The 27,429-nt window shown below is 38.8% G+C and overlaps 1 protein-coding gene across 2 annotated transcripts; it reads left to right on the forward strand.

The window, feature by feature from the left end:
• On the forward strand, positions 1 to 27,429 carry LOC140246950 (kelch domain-containing protein 3-like). 2 transcript variants are annotated; one of them, XM_072326272.1, is made up of 10 exons: positions 1 to 226; positions 10,914 to 11,116; positions 12,602 to 12,775; positions 17,286 to 17,401; positions 18,711 to 18,782; positions 19,207 to 19,423; positions 21,247 to 21,442; positions 22,100 to 22,179; positions 25,854 to 25,932; positions 26,506 to 27,429. In XM_072326272.1, exons 2-10 carry the CDS (start codon positions 10,963 to 10,965, stop codon positions 26,573 to 26,575), a joined length of 1,158 nt encoding a protein of 385 aa, XP_072182373.1. In that variant the 5' UTR covers positions 1 to 226; positions 10,914 to 10,962; the 3' UTR covers positions 26,576 to 27,429. The 2 variants fall into 2 exon arrangements, with proteins under 2 accessions (XP_072182373.1, XP_072182368.1); XM_072326267.1 differs by having other exon boundaries at positions 1 to 212.

Genomic DNA, 27,429 nt, shown 5'->3' on the forward strand with positions numbered 1-27,429 from the left:
AACGGCTGGTTGCTTGCAAGACAAAGACGTTAGTCGGACATTAAGAAAAGGAGAGCAAGTGCAGAAGCAGATGGATGCACTCTACTACATGATGGTACCGGTACTTCAACACTAAATGCCTCATTTTGTATATTGGCAACTAAAGAGTACTAATATACACTGCGTGAAGATTTTCTAGAGGCAAACCTGGAACACATGATCATCAGTCCCGTGTACGTATATGCATGTAAGTAGACCGCAAGTGATCAGTTAGCAGTTGGTTACAGAGACTTTAAATTTAATTTACCTTAAATTTACCTAAAATGTAAAACTTAATACTTCTACAGTCTTAGCTGTTCTACTTAATCTGAGCATTTGATTTAATACAACGATGCTATAGCGACAGGGCGATGTCTGTTCACTGATCGAAGCTTGCAATCTCAGAGTCAGATTTTTATTTAACCTGTAAAAAAAAAATAAAATAAGTTGAATAGAAAGATAAAATCAAAATTTAATTCAGTTTAGCAGCTGATTAGTATTGAAGATCTATTGTAGAGATTCTGTTTGGGAAAGGAAAAAATTGTTTACTCTTCCTACTGCCTCATTTCCTGGAAAATTATGTAAATTGAATTATGAAAGTTAACTGTGATCATGGTGATAAATGTACTTGTAACAGAAATGAGAAGTTATCTTTGATCAACAGTGACATTTTCATGGTCGAGTACATATATCTACTATTTGAGTATGTGTATGTCTACTGTACACTGGTAGGCACTTCTTTCTAGGGCAGTGACTGGAGTGAACACAAACAGCTTGTCTGTAAATTTTCAAACATGTACATGTATGGAGAATGGTGTTGCATGAGTTTAAACTGTTGAGTGTTGGTGTTCAGAATCCTTCTTGTAGTTCAATCCTCGATCTACAATGTAAATTTACTATTCTTTTCCATAACTTGTCAGTTAGGCATAACTATTTTGTGGCTATCAGAAATGTTCAGATGTTAAGACCAGTTTTGATAGTTTTATGGAATTTGAAAGCCAGTTACAGAAGAAAAGTAGATAGATCTAATTTCGTCCCTAAGTGCACTTACCAATTGCCTGCATGGCTTTGTTTTTCACTTCAACCACTGCTCTCTGTGACTGTGCATCACATACACAGCTGTAGATCTACTGTAAATATCCAAATGTCCAACCATGAAAATTGATTTTGTTGACAGTGAGCCACAGAATCAGATGTGCGAGTGAGTGTCCTTTACACAATTGTACCTCCCCCCCCCCCCCCCCCGCCCCCAAAAAGAATACCAAATATTCAGTATACATTGCTGGATTAACATTTTCAGCCATGATGGTCCATGGCCGGGCCTAATTCCAGTGCGCTTCACTGTCTACACTGTGGGAGCACCAGTCAGTCCGCAGCACCCGATAATTCGCTCGTATTTATTCAACTCGTATGCAAGCCCGCTCTAGGCTTGCATACGTAATGAGCTGCGTAAGGGGATTTTGTCCTTGGGCTTTTGGCAACAAAAATACACCTTATGTTCACAAATTTGGTATCAAATTCAAGGAAAATATGTAAACTATCGTCACATGTTACTCAAATTATTGTAAATGAAAAATATCATAGCGTAATTTGAGCTTGAAAAATGATGAAAAAAGTAATTCGTGCAGTACACGTTCAAGACGTTCAAAAAATACCAAATTCACCTTGCGTCTCAATGAAAATGCTTTATTTGGTAGTCCATCTCCAAATCTTTGTATCCATGTAAATATCTTGACAATTTGTTGCTTAATCCGGTCAGGAACCAGTAAAATATACATCGATGTCAGTGCTGATCAGCTTGAAACCGTGCAATCTCAACAGTAAGCTCTCTCATTGGACAGCGCTTGCATTCAGCGCTTGCATTACGTTATTTACGCTGCTACATAACGGTTTCATGCCACTTGCGGTTTCTTGGCACGGGTGTAGTTCAAGCCAAGTTCAAGTGCTGGATGCAAGCACTGTCCAATGAGAGAGCTCTCTCGCGCCACTGCACTTTGTGTGGAGCATACTTCTGGCTTAGGAGTGAATTTTACAGACATTTCAAAACGGAAAAACTAGTATAAATCATGCTTGCGTCTCCTTGACTCCAATATATGATGAGCATCTAAGTTTCCTCTCTACGAAAAAGCCAAAATCAGAAACAACAGTTTCTTAATCCGGTCAGGAACCAAAAAAGAACTTTAGACAACAAAATCTTCCGTGAAAAGCAGGTAAAATTTACGCAAATTCAACTGATTATATAGTCATGATAAGATCCGATGTTACACGCAAATTTGATATCAAAATAAAGATCAAAGTCTGGAGAACAATTTACCGTGACTTGTAGCCATGACGAATGTATGTACAAGTCGCTACACTGTGAAAACCATAGCCCTATCAAAGTCTCGCAAAATCTCGCACGACGAGACACCTTTCGAACGCAAAGATCGTCAACGAGAGTGCTGAATAAATCTTGCCGGATCGGCTCATTAGCATACGTGCTGCGGACTGACTGGCACCCTGAATGAATAGTGAGCTATTTGCATTGTTGAAAAAAAAATAATAAATTCAGCTCAGGCACCTGTAAAGGTGCCTATAGATTTCATTACTCAATATACTACATTGTAGCATTTATGCCATGTAAATGTTTCCACTCTATAACTTATACCTGATGGTAAACTTGCACTTAAAAATCCAGACTGTTCCCATAGTCTTGAAAAGATGTTATTCTTCATTCATCCTCTTTCTGCAATTCACAATAGAGCGGCCTGGGGTCATGTATTTAATACTTAAATGTGCAGGTGATGAATTGCGCGTGCGCATACAGCTGTAAGTTCCAAATCACTTATATTTTACGTGATTGATGCATAGCAATTTCATGGGGGTTTACATTGTAATAGATTGACCAAATAAGCAAAAGTCATGAATTTGAATAGTAAAGGACTGTTTTAGGAATCAAATTTTACCCGTAGTGGGTTATTGATGATTGAACATTTATACTAGTGCCATACGTACTTAGATTATGTTTCTATAGCTTGATTTCATTCAAAAATACAACCAATTCAGATGTTCTAAATGGAAACCTAGGTCAGGTCTGGCCATGATCATGTAATGTCTAGTGGTCTACATTGCAATCCATTTGTAGACTCTAAATCTATATCTTTGTGATTTTTTTTCTCTTTTTTCTTATTTCAATCCTTTTTATTACCGTGTTGAAATAAAATGAAAATGAAATGAAATGAAATGAAATGGATATCTTGCTTACTACAGTAAGAACTCTGCTTTTGGGTAGGAAAGCTGAAAAACTGGGATCTATACACGTGTACTTGTATGCTGGATTTCAGGGTCCAGGTGTTAGCATTGGGATTAGGGTTATTCATTTAAGGGAGTTTGGGGTAAAAGAGGAAGTCCTTCCAACGATTAAATTAAGAGTGAATAGAAGGATGAGTGTAAAGTATTAACCATCCAGGAAGTGGACATGTACAGAACCTAGGGGTAGGTCTGGACAGTAATATTACCCTCTACTTGAATGGGAAAAGGCTAGAAAACCTGGAGTGGGCATAGTATTATTAGTACCCTTATAAGACTGTAGAACCAGCCTCATGGATATAGTACCACAATGGAATGTACTCTATGTACTAGCACACTAGAAATGCAGTATACTACATTGTTATTCTGTTGAATGAGTATAGTAAGGGTACTAGGTCTCGCGCAGGGACTTAATGGTCGCGCATACATGTAGCGTAACTGCGTATAGCAAGCAATATTACGCGTAGGACTAAGCGCAAAATTTGCCGATTCGCCCATGGAATAAATGTACCTGACAACCGCTAAACATGAGAAGGAAGCAGGTAAGAAATTTTGATTTCGAACAAATTTTTCACTAAATTTCCAATTTTTTCAAACAAATTTTTCACTAAATTTCCAATTTTTTACCTTGTAATTTACCTACCTTAGCTTAAAATCTTTTTTAAGGATGTTGTAGCCTAGACGTGTCGTCTCGCTTGTCTCGTTCGTATGATCGTAGCCGATAGAATTCGTAATTTGTTCGATCGATCGTTTATAATATTCTACGAAAGCCAAAGCACGTTACAGCCGCAGAGAGGGGCAGACACTTTCACGCATGAAACTACATAGGGCAGCTGCGCGACCTTTACATACCCCGAGAAATTGAACGCATAAAATTAAGTCCGACATACAAACGGCGACAGCGCACTACTCCGTCATCGTATCATCAGGAGATTCTGGGAGGTGATTTTTCTGCATTTTCGTGATATTTATTGAGAAATTCAGGTACGATTGTGGAATAATTTCTATTATAAGAGCATCACAAATTTTCGTGCGCGATATCTAGACCCCTCAACCATACTAAAAGTCTTTTGAGCTGTGTGTAGTCTGCCTAGTATTCTTCCTGCACCTCTACTTTGGGACATCGATAATGTTATCCTTCCTTGGAGAGAGCTCCATACATGTATGAGCCCCCTGTCCTCAAACCAACCTTTTCATAATCCACTCCAATATTCTGAGACATTTCAGGAATGAAGACTAATTTGGAGCACTGCATCTGGCAGATCTTGTATTTGAGAGTTGTACAACCCTTCAAACTGTACCATTTGTAACAAACACCATACCTTAGTCTTAACCACAACCTGTAAGCTAACAATTCTTTTGCTAAGCACAGGTTACTACTGTAGGACTTTGTCACAAACAAGTCTTGGAAACATACAGTGTACTTGTGTAGAATCAAATGGAACTGATGTGGACGTTTTCGTGATAAACTGGCATTATTTTGGCCTGCTTTGTCAAAATGTTTAACAAAATACAAAATGATTATTCTATATTATAAGATTTTAATTGTACAAGTATAATGGACCAGGCAATGTATGTGCATGCGATATCATGTGCCATCTGTCTTCATTTTGTACTTTGATATTTTGCTTTAAAATGGGCTATTTGTGTATATTGATGGCATTGTGATAAAAACCATGTTGCTATCCATGTAAACATTTCTGGTTTTTCCACTGAGGATCCAATCAGCAGAATCCACAGAAACATGTAAAAAGTATTTATATTTGCGTCTTGTTTTGGTTTAAATTTAGAAATATTTGTTGGATTTGTTTTCATTCCCTTGTCCTTCTTGCTGTACAACTGTACGACTGTATCAAATTTTGCTGAAAATGTTTGTGTAGATGCCTCTCTGCACCTCGGAATACTGCATGTAATGTGCACCAGTGTAGGTCACTGTCGATGGAGCATAGCAAATGCTGTATTTAATTATAATGCCTAACTCCTTGACCAATGGTGCTCCATGATGCTCTACATGCAGGTCAGGGGCTGTAGAATGTTTTAGGGTGGGGGTGGGGGGGGGGGGGTGCACTGCAGGCCAGGGTTGTTAGGGTCAATGGACCCCCCCCCCCCCCCCACACACACACACACACACGAAGTAGCACTCAAAATTAATGCATGTAAAAAGTACCCTAAGCGCACACTTGGAAATGCCATCAAAATCAAATTAGTATTTTGTTTTCTCCTTGCACAGTCATACCAACATATCTTTCACTGGCATGACTTTTGACATGGTCCTTACAGGAAGTGGGTATGTGCTAGGTACCCATATCATCAACTCCAGTTGAGGGAACCAGGTACACCTGATTCCCAAAATGTATGAGGAGTCTGAGTGTCTGAATCCATGACCTTTGAAATTCATGTTTATTTGTTTAATACTGAGTAAACAAGTTACTGGTACTTATATAGAAAGATTAAGGTTTCTTCTGTCAAAAATTGTTCTGAATTCTGTCTCAGAATCTTATGCAATTTTGTGTGATTTACCTTTTCCAACATGAGTGTGTGCTTGTATTGCTGCAAAACTTGCATGCAGACATTATACGTAGCGATCATTTAAGCTGAGCTCACTAGATTGTGACTTTTGCTAACCCCATGTCCTTGTAGTGCACACTCTATTCGTATCTTACTTTTTATTGATAATCTGCATTGTTCGATGGCACGTGCTGTTGACTGTAGAAAGGGAATATGATACACTGCCTGACTCCTTTCACACAGGTGGATTACCAACCTGTCTGTTCTTGTTGGTGGGGAAAGTGGACCTTGTTTCAGGGCATTGAAGGTATTTGAAGAATAACGGAACAGCTTTAAAAATGCAGTACTGGTGAACAGATAGACATACGTCATCCTTATAGGTCCTGTTTACCTTTGGGAGCAGTGATATAAAAAAATGTTCAAGTTAAATCTATATCACATTTCATGCATATGTGTAGTTCTGTTGTATCACAAAACATCCTACCATATGAAATTTTTGCAATAAAGCCTAAAATATAAGGAGATATCAGTATTTTTCTCACTAAACCGTAACTGAAGACGGTTTAGTCTGGAACCATTTTTATTATAACTATTGTTCACATTTTGTGTATTTAACAATACTTAACATCGATTATACATAGTACGGATTCAAATTTTTACAGCACTTGGTTGTTTCTATCCGTAACTCATATTTCAGAACTATTTTAAAGCACCAATGCTGGGTTTTTGTTTCTTCTGCAAATGGTTACAGTATGCCTTTAAGATTTGCAAGTGTGCCATATATCTTACAATAACGCTATGGACATTTCCTGCTTCAGATAGTGTTACAATCTAGTCAGTGCACCAAGTTATTCAGCAGATGTGTTGTAACTGAGATTGTGCCACACTAATTGCTTTGTACTATGCATTAAATGGAAAAAAATTGAAGTCTGTTTTAAGGCAGACATACAGTCAAAGCATTTGTAAACATGGAGTACATTCGGAAATATGAAAGAATTGCAATCGAAGATGTGAGTCAAAATCTATATTTCAGTGAATTGCACAAGAAATATTGGAGCTCTTTGATGCTTTAATATGCCACATATAGTTTATCATCAGAGACTAAAAACCTGAGTGCTTGCTTGATGCTTACAGGTTGTACTTCCCAAGATCCAATTTTGTTTTGTTTGTTTTTTTTTTTCTGAACAATGCCTACTTCAAGTTGTACCTCATAACCTTCTCTAGTTCATAGACTTTGTTCTGACCCATTCGGCAGCTGCAGGGTCACAGATGTTTGCAAGTTTGTGTGCTCAGTGTAGGTACAAAAGTATAAAACTTGCTTCTGTGCAGGCTTCAGATTTGTGCAGTCTATTCAAATCTTTCATGTACATATAAATATGTAACTTGGGTCACTAATTTGAGATACAAATATGTCAGCCACAAGCTTAAAGCTCACCTGAGCCTGAAGCTCAAGTGAGCTTTTGCAGTGATTCATCATCCAGTGTTCTCCAAAACCAGAAGTGATAGAATGTAGTAATTTTAAGTACTTTGGTGACTGTAGTTTCAAATTTGTACATGGAGTATCCTGGGCAGACCAACTTTGGGCCCAATTTTCACATTTTAAAAATCTTCTCTAGACCCAGAAGTGATAAATTTAAATTGATGCATTTTGAGTATCAAAGTACATCACTGACAGTAGTTTCAAGTTTGTTCTTGGCAGATCCAGGGGTGCCCCCTTGGCTCCCCTTGCACACGTTGCGGCGACTAATTGATGGTGGCAGTCGCGGTAAAGTCTCCTACGGTGAGATACATGTAGGCCCCTAAATCCCTTGGTCTACCTGATTAATTACTGTCAGAAACCACATTACAGTGGTTTTGGTTCTATCTTACTGTATTTTTATGGCAGCATTTCACTAGGTAGTGAGAACTTTTTTTTTTTGAAATAAATAAAGTTGATCATTTGGATATCCCTGTGTTAAATTGTTTCTTTTGGTTGCAGAAGTTTCAGAATCCTCATTATTGTTAAATTCATAAATATACCTTAGGTCCATGTATTTCAGAAGATTATAACTTTCTGTTCCTCTCTAAAAGTGGCAAATTTTTGGAAATTTAATTCAGATTTTGTGCAGAATTGATTAATTCTTTAATTTCAGTACTCTATCTCCCATGTGATATGCAGTGAAATTCAGAGTTACATATTTAATGATGACAAGATAATTATGTCTGAAAAAAAAAATTCTTCCAGGACCATAAGTGTACTAAAAATGTTGGAATACACTTCTATAGAGTGATCATTGTTTATTATTAAGATAGTATGCATATTTTCAGCGCAGTCAGTCTTTCATACAAATCCTGCCATACCTAGGCCAGATGCAAGAGTCTCTACATTTTAAGTGTGTCACAGACTATCAGTCATGCTTGTTTTTTTTTTTTTGCCTGTGACCATTGGGGCAGTGTACTATTCAGACCAGTTTGATGCATTGATAACCCACAGGAATCATGAAATTGCTGTACACAGCTGAGCCTAGGAAGGATTGAGAAATCAGGGGTAATTCCATCTTCACACCAGATTTTCACTCCCCAGTTTTTTACCAACATGGACATCCTGGAAATGCCCCATTCTCCAAACCTCATGCCCCATTGTCAACATCTGCTTGATCTAAGTGTGAAGATACATGTAAGGCTCATTAACTTCATTCTAGCTTGCTGGCTTGATGATACATGAAATTTGTCTTGTAACTTCTTAAAGCAATTTTGTTAGTCACAACAACGTATACACATTATAGAGCACACTACCACCCATGTTCAAGTTAACTTTAGTTGAGTAAACAGTTACAACTGTACCTTTAAGGATCTAGGGGCTGTAGTTTCAGAGCTATGGACCAACACGTGACTTGCCATACTATATGGTATGCATGTATACAGATAATGGGTGTAAAGCAGTGGAAAAGTTGTAATTTGACATTATCGCTTAATCTCATTTGCATTTTGCATCAAATATCGCTGCAAGGCGGAGTACATGTACCAATGTGAAACTTTGGACTGTAATTCATCTCTACCATACCCCTTTTCAAAGGTGCAATTCTTGATACTGAAATTTGATGCTAGAAGTCATGGAAAAATTAGCAGATTGATAACTTTTAAATATGATAACTAGCAAGACAATTTACCTCGTTTTGTCTGTCAAGATAGACAAATGGCATAACATTTTATGAGCATCTCTCTCAGCCATTACTGCTATGTTATTGTGAGTCATTTGTTGAGAGTACTCTTTCATTCTATGCATAGAATTATGACTGATTTTACTGATTTTACATTCAGTTACAAGTTCAAATGTTTCAAAAACTTTTCTTAAACTATCAAGACTGTTACACTCTTATACTCTCCAATAAGGGAGAATGCACATTCTGTAACAAAATGGAAGTATTTCCATCTTGTCGATGTTGAGTAACCAAAGAAGAATTCTGAAACAAGTGATTTCATGCTAACATTTAATATTGTAGGGAGCTGCAAATCATGTCTGACATTTTCTGTTTTACCAATCATTTTCCAAGTGGTCAGATTGACTGATGTGGCTCAAAATTTCATTAATCTGCTGTTCTTGCTCAACTCTGCACATTCAAAGCGACCTTTTTTTTTTAATTAAAAAAAAAAAAAAAAATCTGTGGGCAATCATTCTTTGTGTAGAAGCAGTCATGGACGAACTTAGTCACATGGTAGATTTGCATGAGAAGTTACAGAGCCTGTCATTAAGTTTATTGTGGGATTCATATTTTTTTGTAACCTGCTCAGGCAGAACAATGTATGCATTCTTTTTAAAAGACGTTGCCAGGGAAAGAGACAGTTTGGTTATAAATAGCAATTGAATTGCTTTCTTCATGGTTAGCAGAAATCATCAATCTTGAGAATGTCAGTATGATTGACTGTGTCATGACAGCAATTTGTAATTATCAATCAAGCATCTAGAATAGATTTGGTAAAAACAGTGACAATTCTACACAATTTTGTCATTCTGCTCAGAAAGATAATACCTACTTGTGTTGCAATGTGTCTGTACTTTGCTAAAACAAAGAGGCAACCCCCAAACACCCACCCAAGTTTTAATATCAGACAATGAAATGGGGCAGTTTGTGTTTGATTTTGAGTGCTCCGGGAAACAAACAAAGATGTTGGCATTTAAGAAATTGACATCTTCACTGATGCAAACACACTGTTTGCTTCTAAAACTTGTAGGAAAAACAATTCTGCAGCCAGTGGTGTTTTGACCAAAGTTTGTATTTTTCAAGGGAAGCTGCAGTATTATTCTCTCTCTCTATCTTGCCATCACAGCAACTCAAAATAAAGAGTGTGACGGGGCCAAGAAACTGTACACAACTTCCTCTGCTGATGATTGCGTTTGTCACTAGGGAAGTGACTAACGCCTGTTGAACTTAGCAATCTGTTTTCTGCTCGGACTTTCTCGTCGTACTTGTGTGCATGCGAAGTGTGTATTCCAGATATCCAGGGTGTCACTGTATTTCAGATCTCCACTGCACTGATACCTTCCAGGAGGTGATGTCATTTGATTAGCAAATTGTCAGAGTTGGTGGAAGTGTCTGGTCACAGCAGCAAGTGCTGTAATCACTGAAGAGGGTTTTGGAAGGAATTCGTTAGGTAAGACAGGGTGTGTGGAGGCATCTTCTCAAGTTGAATCACTTCCTTTAACAAAGAAAAAAAAAAAAAACTTGCTTTACTCTAAAGTTATGGTCATGCCATATTGATTGTTCTTGAAATCCAGAGATTTCAATTCAATATAGAAGTAGCATTCTTGAACTATTCAAATTATTTTATTAATGATCATCACTTTGGTTTAGTTTAGCCTGTAAGTAATACGTACATATTGTATGCAACCTGTTTTCGTGTCTGATAAATGGTTGTAAAAGTGCGGAAGCAAAGAAGGGAGCTGACCAAAGGAGAGAAAACTTCTGTGATGTTAAAACTTGCATTGTGCTCCAGCCCATTCAAGAATGGTCTTTGGGGAAGTTTTCTTCATTGGCTCTATCTCCGGTCTCCAGTGCCAAGTGGAGAAAATGGAGATACCGCCATATCACGGTGTGTTACTGCTTTCCTTCACTTTACAGGCTGCGTATGTGTGGATCTCTCCAAGACTGATTGCCCAGTCTCTTTATAATGGCACACTGGATCGCGCATCTGGACGGCGGACCTAGAAGGGTCAACCACGCTGCGGTCAGCGTTGGTGACCACATCTACTCATTTGGTGGCTACTGCACTGGGGGGAACTACGAGCAATTGGATCCCATAGATGCCTTTGTCTTCAGTATCGGTGAGTTTCAGTGTCATCTATTAGAATACTCCTTAACCCATTGACAAATTGGTTTTGCTGTTTGATAGCATGCATTTCCCTTAAAATAGACAATTGCCTTAGAATACTTGGGACTAATCTTCAACATTGGGTTTGAACAGACACTTCCGAGATCGAGTAATCAATGCCATGCCAAATATGTCCATCACTGCTATCTGCATGTGCGGCTATTTCATCCCCAATTTCTTATGCAATACAATCAATGTAGTTCAGAGGTCCTTTTATGTATGGGCAGAGTAGCCACAAGTAAATTACATCAGATATGATTTGTTCCTTAGCAAGGAAAGTGACCATTGGATCGTTTTCTAAGCCTAGCTATTATAGGAGAAATGGGTGGAATAACTCAGTAGATCTCCTCTTATTATTTCATGCTCTTTCCAACTGTTATTCTGCACTCTCATTTAAGAAGCTGTGAGTATTTGTTGGTGTCATGGTTTTTATCACATTGCTAGAGCGGGTTTCAAGGTTATGAATAAAGAAATTGTCTCTATTGTTTTATTAACCTATTCCATACTGAATTCTGAAATGCCCATAGACTTGATACGCAGGCCACCAGGTTCCCGTACAGAACTGGTTGATATGATAGATGTTGAACTACAATTGTACACTAGGAAGCTTGGTATCATTAGCGTCATGTCCTTCCCATCACATTTAAATGCTCAGTTTGGCTGTCAAAAGGCGCTTGTAAAAAGCCCTGCTTGCATGATAGAAATACATAATTAACTTGTGAAGTTTATTCACAGAGTTTTCAATTTGTTTTAAGGCACTAGTGTTCATTTGCAACTTTGATATTTCCATAAATTTGCATTCAGTACCACAAAACAAAGATTTTTCTAAACTGGAACCGTTGCTGAGCAATGCCTGTAAGTTCCAATGCACCAGCTGTTTTTGAGCGTCACACACTGAACTGATTGGTATGAGTTCGTGAGAAGATTTAAATGATTTGTCACTTTGAATATTACGTGTCTAATAAAAGTGCTTTTGTATTTCTTGTTCAGATTTTTTGTTCACATACTGTAAGCTCTTGAAATACTATCTTGTCATTGGGATGATCCCATTAGGCTACATTCTTTAGTCACTCACTGCTATTTAAAGCAACAAAGTTGTTTTTCTCACTGGATTGTGATCATGCAGAAGAAACAACTACAGCTGTACTATCAAGTTATTCCTTTATTGCTGTAATGTCTGTGTTAACACTTTCAGAGAACCACCCACAATAATCCTACTGCTTGCCTCTAGCCTGCCTGACCTAGCAACAGTCGCTATTTGCATTGGGCATTGCAGCGATATCACATAATTAATTAAAGTATTTCCTCAGTGTACTAGCTCTAACTGGGATTATTACCAGTTACTCAGGCTTTTAAAGTGAGCCACTATTGATTTTGAATGCATTCTAATTGTATTAACCCTGTGCTACTGGACACCAATCTTTATCTGTTTTTACAGGGAGGTCTAAATGGTCACCAATTTCATATGGCAACCAATCCAGTGAATGCCCCAGGCACCTGCCTTTCCAAAGATACGGACACTCCGTGGTCGCTGAGAAGGACAAGATTTACCTGTGGGGCGGGAGAAATGATACTTCAGGGGCCGACAACAAACTCTATGCCTTTGATACCAGTGAGTAGAACAGGGAGAAGAAACAAGCACTCATCTCTCTTTCTTTTTCTGTATTACATGCAAATATGTGTTTAGATTAGAATGTATTACAGTTGCCCAGGTTGAAGTCAAATTTTTGCACATGAACAATATTTTTTAGCTATGGTAAAAGTGGTTATTTTTGCATGAATAATTTTTCACACTTGCCTGGGTTAGGCTGATTTCATGTTTTTTAGGTCAACGGAATCAAAAGATTTATTAGTGGAACATAGTATGACATGCAAAAATATTCGCTTGTTTTTATTCTCGCGCTGGTTTCTGGTTGCACGAAATGCGTGAAGATTTCCACACTACAAAAATTTCCACTTTTACGGCAATACCAAGAACTGCTGACACAGATTAGGCCAACTACGAATACATGCTGGTTTCTTTAGTTCAAGGAAGAATAGATTGAAGGAGCAAACAGCAGTCTTTTGAACCATTATCACCTAAATTATGTTTGTAAAGATGTTTTTCAGTGGTATGAGCTTAGGTTAATACTATGTTTAAATGGAGGAGCTAGTGTTTTCCTCTTAAGGAAATAGGGGAACAGAACAAACACATTTTCACCTGGCTACCTGTTTTTTCCTTACATATTCTTAGGGAGATATTACTTCTTCTTGGAAAATATGTATATATTCAAGTGTATGAGTGCACACCATAACAGAGTATTACATGCTCTCATGAAGATGTTGCTTGGCGCACACTATTAATGAGTACAGCTATCCCACAATCCGCTGTTTGAAAACCATCTCTTGTGCATTAAGAAAGTTAACCAGTTGCTATGAGGAGTCTAAATGCATACCATTACATACACTCATTGCTGTTGTTAGTGCTAGAGAGCATAACAACTCACTCGTGTGGAAGACGGTGATTTAGAGGATGGCATCATAGATTGCTTGGTTGTTTAGGTGTAAAACTTTTCTTTCCTTTCCTTTGTCCTACATGTATTCACTACTTTTCACAAGAGTACACATAAGTGAACACAACAGGAAGTGACTTTGATTGTGCCTGGAGAGATAGTCCTGAGTTTTGAAAACAAAACTAAACAAAAGCAGTCGACATCTCTGAGGCACATACACACACACACGCACACAGACACACAAGTTACTGTCTATTTTCTCAATATTGGTATGTTTTAAAAAATATACATGCTAAGTGTTTGGTTTATTTTGTATGATGATCTGTCAGTGGCCATGGGCGTGGGCAGATGGCGTAAGAGTAGTCTATGACATGAAAGGAAATTACTAAGTACACTGTAGGTCGGCTCTGCAGTAGCTGTACTGTAGCTGCCCACCTATTACAGTGTTTTGCAGCCAAATTCCCTCGCTAAATGATAGGTTTTTTAACTGTGTGATTTGTGCTGTAACTGTTTCAAAGATATGATAATGAATCTAAACAACTATGACAGGGCTTTGATAAAATTAAGGCCGCCCAGTTATGCCCCTCTAATTAGCCGTAATGCCCCTCTGAGATATCAATGTATGGCCTTTTGGATACTTCGTAATGAATGCTGTCTTGAAACACAGTTGCCTCTATATAGCAAAAGGGCTATGCCTTTAAAACTTCTTCACTGAGGCCCTGTTAAGTAAATGCCTATGTGTACAGTGGTTAAATGCAAAGTATGGAGTTGGAGCAAAAAGAAAATGCAGCAAAGAAAACCCTTTTTACTTTAATTGTTGTGACCAAACAAACAAGGTGGCAACCAGAAATGTGAACTGTGTTTCATTCAACCCTGTTTTGGCAAGAAGGAGGTAGTGAGAACTACATATATGTCATCCATGAAAAGGACAACATGCACTGTCACAAAATGAAATTGCAAACACACACACCACACAAACAGACACACACACACACACACACACACAAAATACAATACAAACAGAGTTTAGTGTTTTTTATAAGATGTATGCAGGATGTTTGTTTGTGAGTGATGGTGTGAATTGATGACCAAGAGTGAGTACCCTCCTCCCGTGAGAGTGGTTTTTAGCCGGTCCTTCCTCCTAGCTGGTCTGTGGCAATGTTACAGTGTGGAAGGATGCCACATGTGAGTCAGCGGGCTGATGAAGACAGCATTGGGCCAATCAGTTATGACATCCATGCTATCCAAAGGATCAACTTTTGAAGCACACTTGGGATAAGATCAAGATGACCTTTGACATAACACTCATGGAAGACTGCCACATGTGAATGTCATCAGCATCGTCATACTTGATTAGACTAGCAAGAGAAAAATGACAAAAAGCAAACGAAAACAAAAAGGCAAAATTGACAGGAGAACTAAAGGGAAGGAGGGCAAAAGGAAGTTTACCTAGTGAACGTGATTATCTATAATATCCATCGGAATGAAGAAGGAAAAGAAAGTGAAATGATCAGGAGACAGCTGCCATCAGTTATGTCTTGAAACCAGATTTGACAGCCAGTTTGAGATGAGAGTGACATGCGCTGCCTAAAGTGAACAGCACATTGAGAACTTTGGGCAGCTGTAAAGATATTGAGAAGACAGCAGAGGCAAAAGTCTCGAAGTGTGGTTACATGTTCTTGATGCGTGTGAAGATCCCCGGCAAATGATGGTATCTTTCAAGAGACGCCTCGCCCGGAAATGTTAACATGACTTACTTGAGGAATATATGTCACTTGTTCTGATGACACATGTAAACACACACACAAACACACACACACACACACACACACACACACACACACACACACACACACACACACACACACACACACACACACACACACACACACACACACACACACACACACACACACACACACACACACACACACACACACACACACACTCGGTGGAATGTATGTGACACCATTCTCTGTTGTACCCTTTCAGATCCTGACTGACAGTGCGCTTTTGAGATGCAGGTCGCACAAACTGGCATGCAAGTTCCTTGAACCTTTACATTTTTGTATGACAGTGCCCCTTCATCTCTCATATCTTTCACTCCCATGAGGAAAGGACAATTAACCTGTGTTGATTTCAACTAAATAATGTTTACCCTCTTTTCCGCAGTAAAGTTTCTCCATAAAATGACTCTTTTGATTGATGTTGGTGAATTTGAAGCAAAAGAACACAAAAACCCGTAGAGGAAAATTGGAGTATTGATGAGGATGAGTCAACTGTTGAAATGTCTGGGATCTATCGTGCATTGTGTCATCCACAGGTCAGCCCTGATACGTGACATCTGTATTTGTCGCTCAGTTATGATGACACTTTGAAAGGTCCCCTCATTTGTGTCATACAACGAAAGATTTTATACAAGCCCATTTCCCTTCTTTCTTTTCCCTTGCATATGATATGTATCAGAATCTGCTTCCTCTGTTTCATGATATATTCCAAAGAACGTCATATTCGTGACTCATCTGGAGCGGACTAGTAAAGAACATGTTTCCTTTGAAAAAAACAAAAATAGTGTGATATTAATAACATACTATCATGTTCATGCCAAATCTCAAAGAAGCACAGTGCCTGCAATGCCTTGAACACACAGCCAGGAAAACATATTACGTGGAAATGTTCCAAGAATTCTGTGAGGAAGTTTTGTAGCTGTGCTTGTATGAGCCCTCTAATTTGGTTAACATTGTAGCCATGACCTCTTTGATGTTTGGACCCTGCCATTGTTTGATGTGAGCTGTCTCTCAGAGGCAAAATTTCCTTCCAGTGATGATGGAGAGCATGTTTGTGTCATAGCGTACACATCAGGAAGCTGCCAGCCCCCCTTTTGTGCCCACAAGTTTGCACTTGGAAGGTGGAAAGTCATCCTTACTGATGTCTCCCAGGGTTAAGTTGCAACAGGTGTCAATCATAGCTGTTCTGAATGACTCCTGCACTGTGGTGGACGTGACTAGCATACTTGTGGTGACCCCTTTTTGCCCCTCATGGGCTGTCACACGAGATCCCTGAGATACTGTGTGATGTGATGGGCCCTGCAGCAGAAATTCCATTCGAGTACATCATATCACTCAGAAAATCTTCAAAGTGAAAAGCTTAACTGATATTTGTCAAAATGTGGGAGCACAGAAGTATTTTCTTGTATTCCAAGAATTATCTTTCAGTAAAATCCCTCATGATATACAATCATAATGTGCTTCATTAACGTGATTCAAGTTGCAGATACAATGCCACTTTATTTCCTGTTGTAACTGATTGACAAATCCACGTTCATTAATGTGAATTTGTCAATCAGTATACAGTAAAAGCAACTTGACACAAGATTTCATTCATTTGAATAATAATTCCTTTGCCCACCCTTATTTGTGACTTGCTAGCATGCTGATATACAAACCTTTGTTTCTCTGAGCAGTTTGTGTGTATGCTTGTTAATACAACGTATACAGTACCTTTGTTTTTCTAAGAAAGTACAGAAACATAAACCCAAACAAATTTCGTGAAGGATTCAAGATACATGTAATTGACTGCATGCTTTTGATTGCCTCCCTCCCCCTTCCCCTTCTCATCCACTACTACCAGACACAAGCCGATGGATGCTGGAGTCACCAAGGGGACACCTGCCAGACGCCACTGATGGCCACACGGCATGTGTCATTGGCAACCGGATGTATGTCTTTGGGGGATTTATTGACTTGGTAAGTGTTAACCTTTGACCTCTCAAGATCAACCCTTGTATAGAAATGTCTTGAGACTTTCTACATACATAATACTGTAAAGCAAGATATTTTTTGCAGCAAGAAATTTTCGCAAATTGGAGCTGACGGCCGTCTTTGCGACATGATATTTTTCCACGAATTGCCGCTGGCATTCAATGCATATTGTGTAGACAAGAACTTTCACGTGCAGTTGAATTTTGTGAATTTAAAATGCATGCAAACATTTTTTTTTTTTTGGTTTAGGGTATACTAGAATGAATGATATAATTGATATAACATCATGTACAATGTATGTTAGTCATATAGAATGTACCTAGCCACCTGAAAGTCCTAGTTATACATGAATTTCAGGAAATTGTATTATGAACATTCATCGGTGACAGTACCAAATCTGTGGAGTTGCTTTTCAACGTAGAGGTGAAACCATCCCCAGGACATGATTTAAATGTTTATGCAGTGAAATGGCATAGTAGTAATTATTTTGGAGAAACGGGATAAGTCATGAATAAAATTCAAACCATCTACATTTAGGTAGATTGATCACCTTCCTGTGACCTTTGTTGGGTGCTGTAAAAGAGTTGTGGTGTTAATGTGGCTATAATGTCTTTTTTGAAAGCAATGAAACAAATAAGATATAACAGCCTAGCATACTTTGCTCTCTGTGAAGGATGAAAAATTAATTATATGACATCGAAATTTTGTGGTGTTCTGACAGTACCAGTGATATATTTGGCAATGTAGCAATTTATCATGTCCAAAGTTGTCCAGTACTGTATGAGCTGAATACTCCCAGCAGCACAATTCATCAGCAATCACATAGTATGGATTAGTTAAACTACTCTCAAAACATTTTAACTTCAACTTGCCATATGATATCTGCCGAGCGTGCTTGAACACAATTATTAGTGATTGGGTTTTGATCATTGCATGGAATGTGAAATTTATTTTGTGTCTTGTACAGAAAGTATCCATTTCTGTGTTGTTGTATGGTATCATTTTGCCCTTTTTTGTTTTCTTGAAAATGTGCCAATATTCAATGATCATGTATATCCCATCAATTGCTGTTATTCAGCTTATGGCTGTAATGTAATACAATGTGTAGTGGTAATCATTTTATCTGTACTTGAAAATGCTCCACTTAAGTATAATCATGTTTATATATTCAGTTCACTTGTATTCAACTACTCGTATTTGATATTAAGTACCGGTACATGTAATATGATCGAGTGGGCACAAGCCTTCTTTTTACTTATTTTCATTTCCTTCATTTTCCTTATCCCATGTTCAGATGCAGAGCTATTCCAATTTAACATATGCCCTGGACTTCAGGGAAATGAAATGGACACTACTTCAGCCAAAGGTTAGTCTCAATTCAAGTTGGTATATCAGAATCTGAGTAAATGAGATTGTGTAAAGGCGAGTGCCTTTAGGTTGAGCAAGATGTTGGTTAGCATGATAGTGGTGTGTGAGATGGTAATCATCCGTCTCTTTCACACAGTACATTTTTCTCTGCTGCTCATAGCTAAAGGCAGCATGAGTCAAATATGAAATAATGTGTCTGTCCGTCTGTTTGTTTGTTTGTTTGTTTGTTTGGGGGAGAATGTCCTCCATAGATTAAAAATGTACAGTCTTTTTAAAGTTTCCAGCTACTATTCCTTGACCTTAAATATCATGTAGCCGTTCTGCTAGATATTTCCAGTGCAAGAGAATATGTGGACAGTGAAAACTGAAAAGCAGAGGAGGTCAAAATCATGTTGTTGTTTTTTTCTCCATTTCATCCACAGGGTGGTGAGGTTCCACACTGGAGGGACTTCCACACAGCCACACCCTTCAGTGACCAGATGTACGTGTTTGGAGGTCGCTCAGATGTCTCGGGACCGTGGTACACCGGCCGGGAGTTCTACTGCAATAGGCTGAAGATGTTTGACACCAGGAACTCCCAGTGGCTGACGCCCAGGGCAACAGGGGACGAACCCATTGGGAGAAGAAGTCATTCAGCAGGTGACTTAAAGTTCCGAGAGGACCCTGATTTATTTTGAAAGAGCTCAAGAGTGGCAGAGAGATAGAAATGTTACACATAAGACAGAATGATGACATGCTGGATTAGGCTTCCCAGTTATGGATCTGACCATGTGATTGAATGTGTAACAGTATGTTTTTGTGGTGTCTGTAATTTTGTGAGTTGATTGATATTCACAAAATTAACAAGTCACAAAAATATTGTCTCATACAATGCAAAATGGGCAGTACATCATATGCGACCCTGCATCACCAAACCAACAAAAAGATGTCAGACATTGATTTTTAGTGAAGAGCAGATTCTGAAAGAGCAGACTTCAAGCTTTAAAATGATGTATAACTCAATTCAAATGGACTTTCCCAATGTATCTAAAATGTGGGAAAGAAAGCATACACTCTGGAAAGTGTGAACTGAGAAAAAAAGGCTCTGAAGTACAGGGTCTATTCAGCACTTAATCTTTGCCAAGCCGTGCTAGCTGTGTAATGAATGGAACAAAAAACAGGATGTTAACCACTGGAGCAACAACAATGAAGGAATTATCAGATTAAGTTGAAATTAAGCATGCTGTATTAACACATTCTGTAGATGAGTACTCCCTGGTAATGCCAACTTTCAAAGCAGTAGCATCATCCTTTCTAAAGTTATTAGAGTTCAAAGTGAAGAGTATGGATAGGGTTTTTAACCCATGAAAAGGGGACTCTATAAGACATGCCTAATCACACAATTCTACCATGAAGTATTTGAGGAAAACTGTTAAAAACACAATTTCCTGTTTCTTTTACGATCCTAAGCATTAGGATAATGTAGAAAAAAACTTGCTCTTTCAGAAAATATAAAAGCTCAAGACTCAAGATTTGCTGGGTTGACCCATTTCACCTATTTTCAGTCCTTACACAAAATCAGTGCGTGCAACCTTTTGTTTGTTTTGTGATGCACTGTCACATATTGAAGGTGGTAAATCACAAAGTGAAGAAAGATAATACCGGCATCTATTTCCGTTCCTTTACTGTGCTTCTTTGCCATGAATTTACCCACTTTTGAAGTTGTATTGTTCCGATTCATTAAAGATATTTGCGGAATATAAGGCATTCGCAGGAGTCAGTTCCCAAATGTAATTACCTTTGGTAACTTTGAAATTACCATACTGTTGTTGGAGAAGGGGAGGGGGGAATTCACCTGGAATATAAGTGCCATTAGCTTTGCTAAAAGAAAAGTGCAAAGTAGTTTCCTTACATATTTAGGGAAAAGTGTAAAAGATAATGCATTGAAAATATTGTCCTTATCTTCTGAAGGAAGATGGGGACTAGAACAGATATGGACATACATGTAGCAGTCTATAGATTTGAAAGGAAAATGTTCTAATGTGCCTGCCTAGCAGTGAGAGAGAGATCCTTTTAAACTATCCTAAGCCATTTTCTAACCCTTTGCAATCCTTCTTACTTACATGAGTCGTAAGGTGGCCCTTAGAAAACTGCCAGTAAGAGGGATTGCCTCTTAGCCCTCGCAAAAAAAAAAAAAAAAAAGTTACCATGGTAATACGGATAGGTATGCAGTGCACCAATTATATTTTTCCTAAAAAAAACAATCTTGAATCTAAGTTGTCACTACTGCAATACCACATTTGAGAGATTCAAGTCATTTTTACATGATGAAGTATATGTTGTGTTCACTCTTATAAGCTTATAGCTTCTAAGCGATGTTGTTGTGTTTTAAAGGAAGAAGAGAGAGAGAAAAATTGGGGCCCTATACAGTAAATAAGCAATCAGAATAAAAGAAGTAAGGAAATATGTTTTGTTCCCAACAGTACTGTATGATAATCACCTGTGTGTGTTTGGAGGCTTCAACCACACCATCGACACCCACTTCAACGACCTCCACAAGCTAGACCTATCGTCAATGGAATGGAAGAAGGTGGAGTGCAAGGGCAAGATTCCGTGCAAGCGACGTCGACAATGCTGCATAGTACACCGGGACAGGATGATCATGTTCGGAGGGACAAGGTGTGCATTTGGACAAGACTATCTAACAAAACCCCCTTCACTAGTTCAATGACATACCAATTATAGCTCTAATAATGTGATACTTAATGTTATGGCACTGAACATGAGATTTTTTTTTGGGGGGGGGAGGGGGCATCATCGCAACATTCAATGAGGTAATTCAAAAGTTGATCTCATTGTAACTGACCTTTCTGTCAGTGACAAGTATTGCAAAATACCTGTAGAAAATTGATTTTTGTGTGTTGTAATTAGTTACTTAGGGATGTGTGATCAGATCAGTGGATAGATAGATTGATAGAGGGATTGCTGTGTCTTTGTGTAGTATTACAGTGAACTACTTTGTTTACCCCTGACTACTACTTGGTTAAAGCCTTCTTCCCATGATAGTTCCAGCTTAAATTTTGGAGTGTGAAGGTTGTGATTGTGATCCTGAAAATGAATTATCCTAGTTTAGTTATCAATACATTGTTGGATTTCTACATTTGCTCTTTGTCTTCACTGCATTCTGATCAGTCCTGTTCCATTTTTCCTGCAAAATTATTATTTGAGTGTGCAGCAGGATTGTTTTGTTTTCTCTCCGAAACAGAAGTATGAGGCTGGGTAACAAAGTCAAGAGCATTTCTCACAGCGTATATTATCTTGTTGTCTCTGCCACAGCCCACGGGAAAAGTACATCCCTGGAGGAAGTCCCGGGGAGAATCTGATTGACCTAGCAGATCTACACATCCTGGACTTTGGTAAGTAGGGAAGTATTTCATAAGGGTTGCAAACATTGTCTGGATAAGTTGGGGATGTTCACTTGCTGTGACTAGCCTCTTCCAATTATCACAGAATGTTGTTGTTTGTCTGTTTGTTTGTTTGTTTGATCGTTTGTTTGTTTGTTTATTTTGTTTGTTTGTTTTTGAAGTACAATATATGGTGTTTTGTCTGGCTGATTGCAGAAAGAACAGTAATTGACCTTTATCTGTACAGTTGTCCAAGGGCAATGAAATCTATTTCATGTCTTGGATGGACAAAGTGTTGTATGATAACAGAAGGGGTTATATAACCTGGGGTTATCATACCAGATACCTATACAGGACGAGCACTCAAGGAGAAGTTACAAAATATGTTCACAAGAATTTGCTGAGCAAACACTGCATGACAGTGAAAGGTTCATGCTGTGTTTGATATATCCATCACCTGTAGGTTATCTTTGTATCTCCCCCAGACATTGTGCCATATAAATAGTTCTACGGAAATCATGTGATGGGTAGGACTGTGCGAGGGGTGCATTAAAGCCCCACGCGATGCAGTCTGAAACACAGTGCCGATATATTTCACACCCTGTAAGCCTCTTCAACCTAGCTCCCAACACATTCGAGTGGTCACAACCATAATCAACAGCAGTGGTAAACCACCATGTTCCATTGTGGTAGAAAAGAAGAAGATCGAAAGTTGTATCCATTCCATGTTTAAAGGGGATGGCTAGTAACTGATCAGTGGGAATCAGTGGGAATGCTGGAGGATGATTGTTCCAATTCTTGTGGGATTAATTTAAGAGTACATTATATATCTATTGTTGTGTGAAAATTATTTGCTTCAGAATGGTCTCATATTCAAGTAATGTGCAGTTGAATGTTTCCAGGTTAGCGTGCCTGGGCCCTGTTTTATCAAAAGATAAATTTAACGTTAAGTCAAAATAATCTATGATTAACCTCTCAAATCAACTCTAAGTCCACTTAATCTATGATTAACTTCCAAATCCACTTGAAGTCCGTCTTATCAAGACACCCAGAGTTGACATCAACTCCAACTTCCTAAAAAATCAACACATAAGTTTTCTCAACCGCTCCAAATCTATGATTAACTTAACAGGTGATAAATATCAACTTTAAGTAGAAACAGTCTAGGTAGACTCAATTGTAAGGCAATTTACAGAAGAAAGATGACTGTCATACTTTCCTAGTCTAGCTGGGGTCTTGTCACAAATGTTTGTCTGTTAAATGCTAACCTTTCTCTAACATTTTGTTGCGTTTCTTTCATGTAATTATGGTCTTTTCCTTGCATGAAATTCACGATCGGCACGCATTGCTTACGCGACTGCTGCACGCAAACACCCTCGACAGCAGTCGCAATCCCAGCCTGCGCGCCCGGCGCCTCGACACGCCGTCCGCCCGCCAATCAAGCTACCGCCAGCAAGCAAGTAACCGAGTACTCCAGTATACAATACTGGAACTGGAACCGCGTCTGTGTGTAATGCATTTATAATCTTGCCAAAGTAAAGAACCCATATGCGAGGAAACCAGTGATTTCTGACGTGCGTAGGCCTATTTAGAGCTAGTTCGGCAATAGATACTAATTAAGAGTTTAGTAGGCATATACAGAAAATAAAGAGTTTAATTCTATATAGCACCGAGTACGACAGTAACTTGAGATCCAGCTTAACGTTAGGCCCAACTGGTTATAGATAACGTTCAGCGAGTCGTTTGTACCTACCGTAACACGTAGTGGCGTACTGCATTCTAGAATTTCGACATGTTGATGATGTAGACTTGCGATCTATTCTTTACAAAGCCGATCTGCGCCGTAGAGGTAAAAACAAGCTACTGTAATCACCACACTCTCACAAGTTTCCATAATCTTACACGTAAACACACAGGACTTCAGCCTATTGAATTAAGACAGGAAGTAATCCTACGTATGTGCGGAATCTTTACTGTACACGCTTACGCAGATTTTCGTTGAGCTCGGGATGTGCTAGATCTATCGACCTACTTTTTTCAATACAACGCAAAACGGCGTATTTTGCGGTTTTGTTGCAAACTTAATACTTCTAATTCAGCGGCTGTATAGCGCTAATAATACTGCGTCGCACTAGCAGACTACGAATCCGTGGCCATGGCAAACAATCATTTTTTTGTTGTTTGTTTTGCTTAATGTATTGTTTTGTTTTTAAGCAGACAGTACCGGAAACCAGCCTCGTCCCGTGTTTTTAGTTTTGACTAAATCAATAATTAAGTCATGGTGATGAGCTATAACTATAATCGACTATTAAGTCTCTTCGTAAAACGGAAACTTGCAGTTGATTTAAAGTTATAGCAGACTTCAAGTTGGATAAAGTTAGCGTTGATTTCACAATCAACGCTAACTTTATCTTGATAAAACAGGGCCCTGGTCAGTGACGGGGCATTAATCTGCACGTTACTTGAATATGAGACCGTTCTGAAGCAAATAATTTTCACACAACAGTAGATATATAAGGTACTCTTAAATCAATCCCACAAGGATTGGAACAATCATCCCTCAGCATTCCCACTGATTCCCACTGATCGGTTACTAGCCATCCCCTTTAAGCTGCTTTTGATATATGAGTAGAATAAGAGCGAACTGACAGAATGGCGTAAGTTGCATTCAGATTGGAAGGATCTGTTGTATTGAAGTCTTGCATATTTTCATGAAGCAGGGATATTGGTGGAAACCACCTATTCAATCTATGACAGGCAAAGGTGTTATCATTGCACCGTTTTCACAGAGGTGTGAACAAATACCTTGGAGTATTCACTTTAGAAAGCATGTGTTCTCTTGGAAGTTTGCACGGTGATGTAAATGAGGAAGAGAGGTTTGTGGTTACACCATGTGTATGTAGTCCTCGACAGGATTGTTGTTTGGTGAGAGAGGACCCTGGAAAGAGGAGAGTGGTTTGGGGAAGCGACATAGGGAAAGTGTAAGGAAGGCAAATAAATTGAGGGGCAGCAGTGAGCTGGAAGTGAAAACGGAAAAATAGGAGACGGAGACAGTTGTAAGGAAGAACAGTTGCATGTATTTCAGGGGCGGATCCAGGGAGGACCACAAACGGTGCACGCCCCCCCTTTATTTTTTGTTGAAACAAAAGAAATAAAAAGAAAAAAATGGGGGGAGGGGTGCGTGCGCCCCCCCTTTATTTTTGTAAACACGCCCCCTCTTTACGAAATTCCTGGATCCGCCTCTGTATTTGGTGAGTAATTTAAGCTGCTGCAACCCACCCACCCACTCACAAAATTGATATTTTCCAAATCATATGTGAAAGATCGAACTTGTTCCTATGAGTCGTTTAAAAAAAAAAAAAGGACATTTAATGAAGGTTTATTTTATAGACTGAGGTTAGTGTGAGACTTGGGAGGCAGGGACTTACCTTAATACACATGTGTTTGCAACCTACTTGTATATAGCCATTTTCATGCAAACACATAAAATTTGAAATCCTGTACCTTTCTCACTTCATGCCTAAGGGCCAATTCTAAATAAACTTCTAACATTTTGTTAATCAGACTTTACTGTACTCATTAAAGTTGACTTGATTGTGGAGAGGCATTGATTGCAGTGTAATTATGTTGGTTTGATTGATTTGAGATGTTTCAATATTCCTTTTTTTTTTTTTTTTTTTTTCCAGAGCCGTCTCTGAAGACCATGTGCCAGATGACAATCATCAATGAGAAGATTGACCCGTCCTGTCTGCCCAAAACATTGAGGTAAGGAAACTTGGTGTCTGGTCACATCCTCTGGTGATAGAGCAGTGGACCATTAAACTGGACCAACTGTCAACAATAGTGCCTTGCATTTTCCTTTTTCTACGTGGGTGGCAGGTCAACTGTGTTGTTTCTTTCCATGTTTGCGTACTCTTTGGATGAAACTGATCACCAGTACAGTTTTGAACTCAGAAAAAAAAAATCAAATTTGCCAAAAAACAGTGCAGAGCATACCATGTGTGCAAATACTTTGAAAGAGCTTGTGATAATCAAGATACGTATACTGCCAAATAAGTCATAGATAAGAGGGTTTTATGTGTATATGACAACATCTGTTTCATAGATCTATTAGAATCTTATGTATTTTTATGTGATGAGAGGGCAATGCCTAAATGATTTCTGTCGTCTTGCCACATGTGTTTCACATGCAGATTTTGTCGCTAAAACTTCCTAACAGCAAAACATTAACGGCAGATCCCTCTGTGTTTGCCTCCCTGTCTCTGTCTGTCTGTCTGTCTGTCTGTCTATCTCTTATCTCTCTTTCTATGTGTCTGTCTTTATCTCTTTGTTTTGAAGGTGGGAAATTGCTGCCATGACAACCAACAGTGACATCAGCCAGCCGTGTGAGGCCACGCAGCAGGGATGACCTCCAGCCGTGTTGTGGAAATAAGCTGTCAGGAAGTGGGAGAGCTTCTTGCTGCTTCTCTTGCCAGCATCTTGCATGCCAGTCTCTTATTATGCTCTCCAGTGGATGAAAAACAAACCTTAAAATCGCCAGAATATGTCTGAGAAAAGGCATGGATAGTGTGGAAGAAAGAACAGACAAAGAAACAGCAGCTTCCTCTTACACCAGTTTTTCTGGAGCTGACTTCACTGTACCGTGCCTGGCATGTCTGGATGATAGTGTCGCTGTTCTCCGATTTTTCTCAGGAGGCGAAGATGACGCGCACATCTTACAATCATCATCATCTTCAACCTCTATCGAGGCTTGTCTCTTGAAAGTTCTTGCCATCGTGATCAGCTGCGTACTCGTATGCAGCACTCTTATTTTGATGACTGCAGTACTTCCAGTCTGTGATTTGTGCGAAGAGAACTTCACAAATAGGATGTGCAGAGTGCTAAAAACTTGGGGAAGATCACTCTCTCACCCTTACAACTATTTTACTGACAGTATTTTAACATCAAACTTTTTCCTTATCAACGGCCTTTCAGAAAATGGAAGCAGGGTACTTTTTATGAACAAGACAAACAGGTTTTTTCTTTATAGTAAAATTTCAAAGCACCAACGAAGGAATGAATCGGCGAAGAAATCTGATAGAATGACAACGCAACCAAAAGACTGACAAATGAAATATATTATTTTGAATGGACTTTATACCAAATGCTCATGTGTTTGAATATCGCTTTAACAGCCACATGAGGTGTGCATTCGTGCAATCTCATTATGGTGTCTGCTCTTGACTAGATTTTGTTTCTCTTTAACATCGCAAGTGTGTGTGC

This window comes from Diadema setosum, chromosome 1, assembly GCF_964275005.1.
Source record: "Diadema setosum chromosome 1, eeDiaSeto1, whole genome shotgun sequence".
In the NCBI taxonomy this organism is placed as follows: domain Eukaryota; kingdom Metazoa; phylum Echinodermata; class Echinoidea; order Diadematoida; family Diadematidae; genus Diadema; species Diadema setosum.